General features: G+C 54.0%; 1 protein-coding gene across 1 annotated transcript in view; it reads right to left on the reverse strand.

The window, feature by feature from the left end:
* Positions 1-1,633: 1,633 nt before the first annotated feature.
* Positions 1,634-2,270, reverse strand: part of AK4 (adenylate kinase 4) — a 3,515-nt gene continuing 2,878 nt past the window's right edge. Inside the window, exon 4 of the mRNA XM_010285020.1 lies at positions 1,634-1,748. Within this exon, the coding sequence (XP_010283322.1) occupies positions 1,634-1,748 (115 nt within the window). The remainder of the gene's footprint in view (positions 1,749-2,270) is intronic.

A 2,270-nucleotide genomic window follows, 5' to 3' on the forward strand; every position in this document is an offset into this window, starting at 1 on the left:
GGCTGCGCTGTCAGGAGAGCGCCGGGGCAAAGCTGCCTCCGCCGGAGAGCGCGAACGTCAGGGGCTTCTCTGACGGCGCGAGGGTGCGGGCGGCTCAGCAGGGACAAGTCTCCTGGGGATGTGCTGAAGTTGGAGCTTGTGCATCCCTAAAAAAGCCAGTCAGCTCGCGCGCCCCTGCCGCAGGACCGCTCTCCAAGCAGAAACAAAAACAGCGACAGTTCAGCAACAGGAACTTGCCCAGGCTGCTCTAATTAATCAAACGGGTGTCGGGGAGCGACAGCTTTTCTGCCTCGCTGCCGAGCCACCCATGGCAGACCACAGCACGCTCCCTGAACACAAGCAGCTTCATGCAGCGTTCCCACAAGTCGATGCTAAAATTCAGCGCTTTTTTTTTTTTTAAAACCTTTAAAAATACACATCTTGCTTTTTTCTTAAATATATATTCTATAAAATAAGGCAACTCGAGGAGACAAAAAGAACATCCCCATTGCTTAGGTACTGCATCCTACCACCAAAGGGGGTTACAGTACTTCCAGTTGAGAAAAGCCACTCTGCCCGGCCACAAAGCTCCTGCGCGCGACAAGAGGAGCGACACGCTCAGATGATGCAGTAAACCTTGGGGAAACGCCTGGGCATGGCCCTCGGCAGCCCCCGCACCCGTCCCGGGGCAGGGACGGCCCTCACCGCTCCTGGGGTTCATGGGGACGGAGCCGCTTCTGCCGGAGATGCTGCAGCCGCAGCGGGAACTGCTTAAGGAACACCCCGTCTCCAGGAGACCTCAGGGACAAGGGCAGCACAGAAAATGGAATGACTTGATTTCTCCCCAAAACTGAAGCACACAGTAAAACAATTCTTTGGGAGAAACTCTTACAACACTTGTAGTATTAAAAGCTATAAACAAAGTAAGCACAAAGGAGTGCAACTCATCTCCAGCACAGATCCTGCTCAGTCTCACAACATCTCACGAAAACTAGACTGTACAGCAGCTTTTTATAACAGGGGTTTCACCTCACTCTATGGAAGAAGCACAAGTGCGTGTTTTACCTCCAATATTTTCCCTCTTTCATGTCTATTAATGCTGGAAACGTGATCTTCACATTTCTGAGCTTTGTAGCGTCAATGTTTTCCATGTTGCTGACCAGTTCCCGCTGGGCTAAGCCTTGCTTTCTAGAGCTTTAGTTCTCTGAGAAATAAATTTAATAGAAAGTAATTTATAGAAAAAAACCCTAGAGAGTAATCTGCAGTAAACGGTACCGTGGAGCTACGGGATGGCACATCGTAGGCTCTGACAGAGAGCAGGGTTTGTATGGGGGTGGCAAGGACGTCGTGGCAAGCGGTGTAAACCTGGTATGATCATGACCCAGGTTTGCATCACTGACCTGTGTGTGCACTTGCACCGTAGGCAGGAATACTTTATAGCCTCAAAAGAGAAAAAAACCCCCACCTTATTCTAGCAGACTTGGCCTTATAAGCAAAGATCTTTTTGCCCCGATACTGGCTATGACCATGCATCCACCGATGTCACCCAGTACACCCAGGGAAGGGACTTTAGATACCGCACGCACAGCCCCAGCACCCCTCAGAGAAACCAAATCCGTCATCGAATTAACTCCTGGACCTTGGCACAAGCTGTTTAGTTCTCCTCGTCCGAGAGGATGGGTGGGATCTTGCTGGAAAGCAGGGTGTACACGTACGGCCAGATCTTGTTGGTCTCCGTCCCCGAGAAGGAGTGAAGGATGCCCCTGCTCCTGGAAGAGAGATGGGAGGAGAAGTCAGCACCAGCCCTGCCTGGGGACAGGGGTACTGCAGTCAGGCTGGCCGTCAGCAGGGGACAGCCCGGCCAGGCTGGAAGCTCCCCGATGGCTTTTTGGGCAAAAGAAGCGGGATAAAGGGGACGGGCGTTTGCGGGGAGAAGCCCAGCTGCACTCGCACGTGGATGAGCCAAACCCAGAGAACCAGGAACAACCACATCACCCGGGATGGCAGCTCACCCCCGTCCCCCTAAAGACCTCTTGTTCCTTAAAGTGCTTTGTAGACGTAAACCAGCAGGATTTATTCACGCGCTTAAGTGAGCGGGCAGTTCAGGGCCCCAGTTCTCCCCGTGCCCCGCAAGGGCGCTTTCGGCCCACCACGGACCACTTCTGCTTTAAAACCACCTTCCCGGGCGCTCGCCGTGGATCGTCCCCCCCGGCAATCCGCCTCTTCCCGGCTCAGCCAGCGGGGACGACTGCCCGAATCTACCCGCGGCGCCGGAGGGGACAGGCCGCGAG

Source organism: Phaethon lepturus, unplaced genomic scaffold (genome assembly GCF_000687285.1).
Source record: "Phaethon lepturus isolate BGI_N335 unplaced genomic scaffold, ASM68728v1 scaffold24744, whole genome shotgun sequence".
NCBI classification, from domain to species: Eukaryota; Metazoa; Chordata; class Aves; order Phaethontiformes; family Phaethontidae; genus Phaethon; species Phaethon lepturus.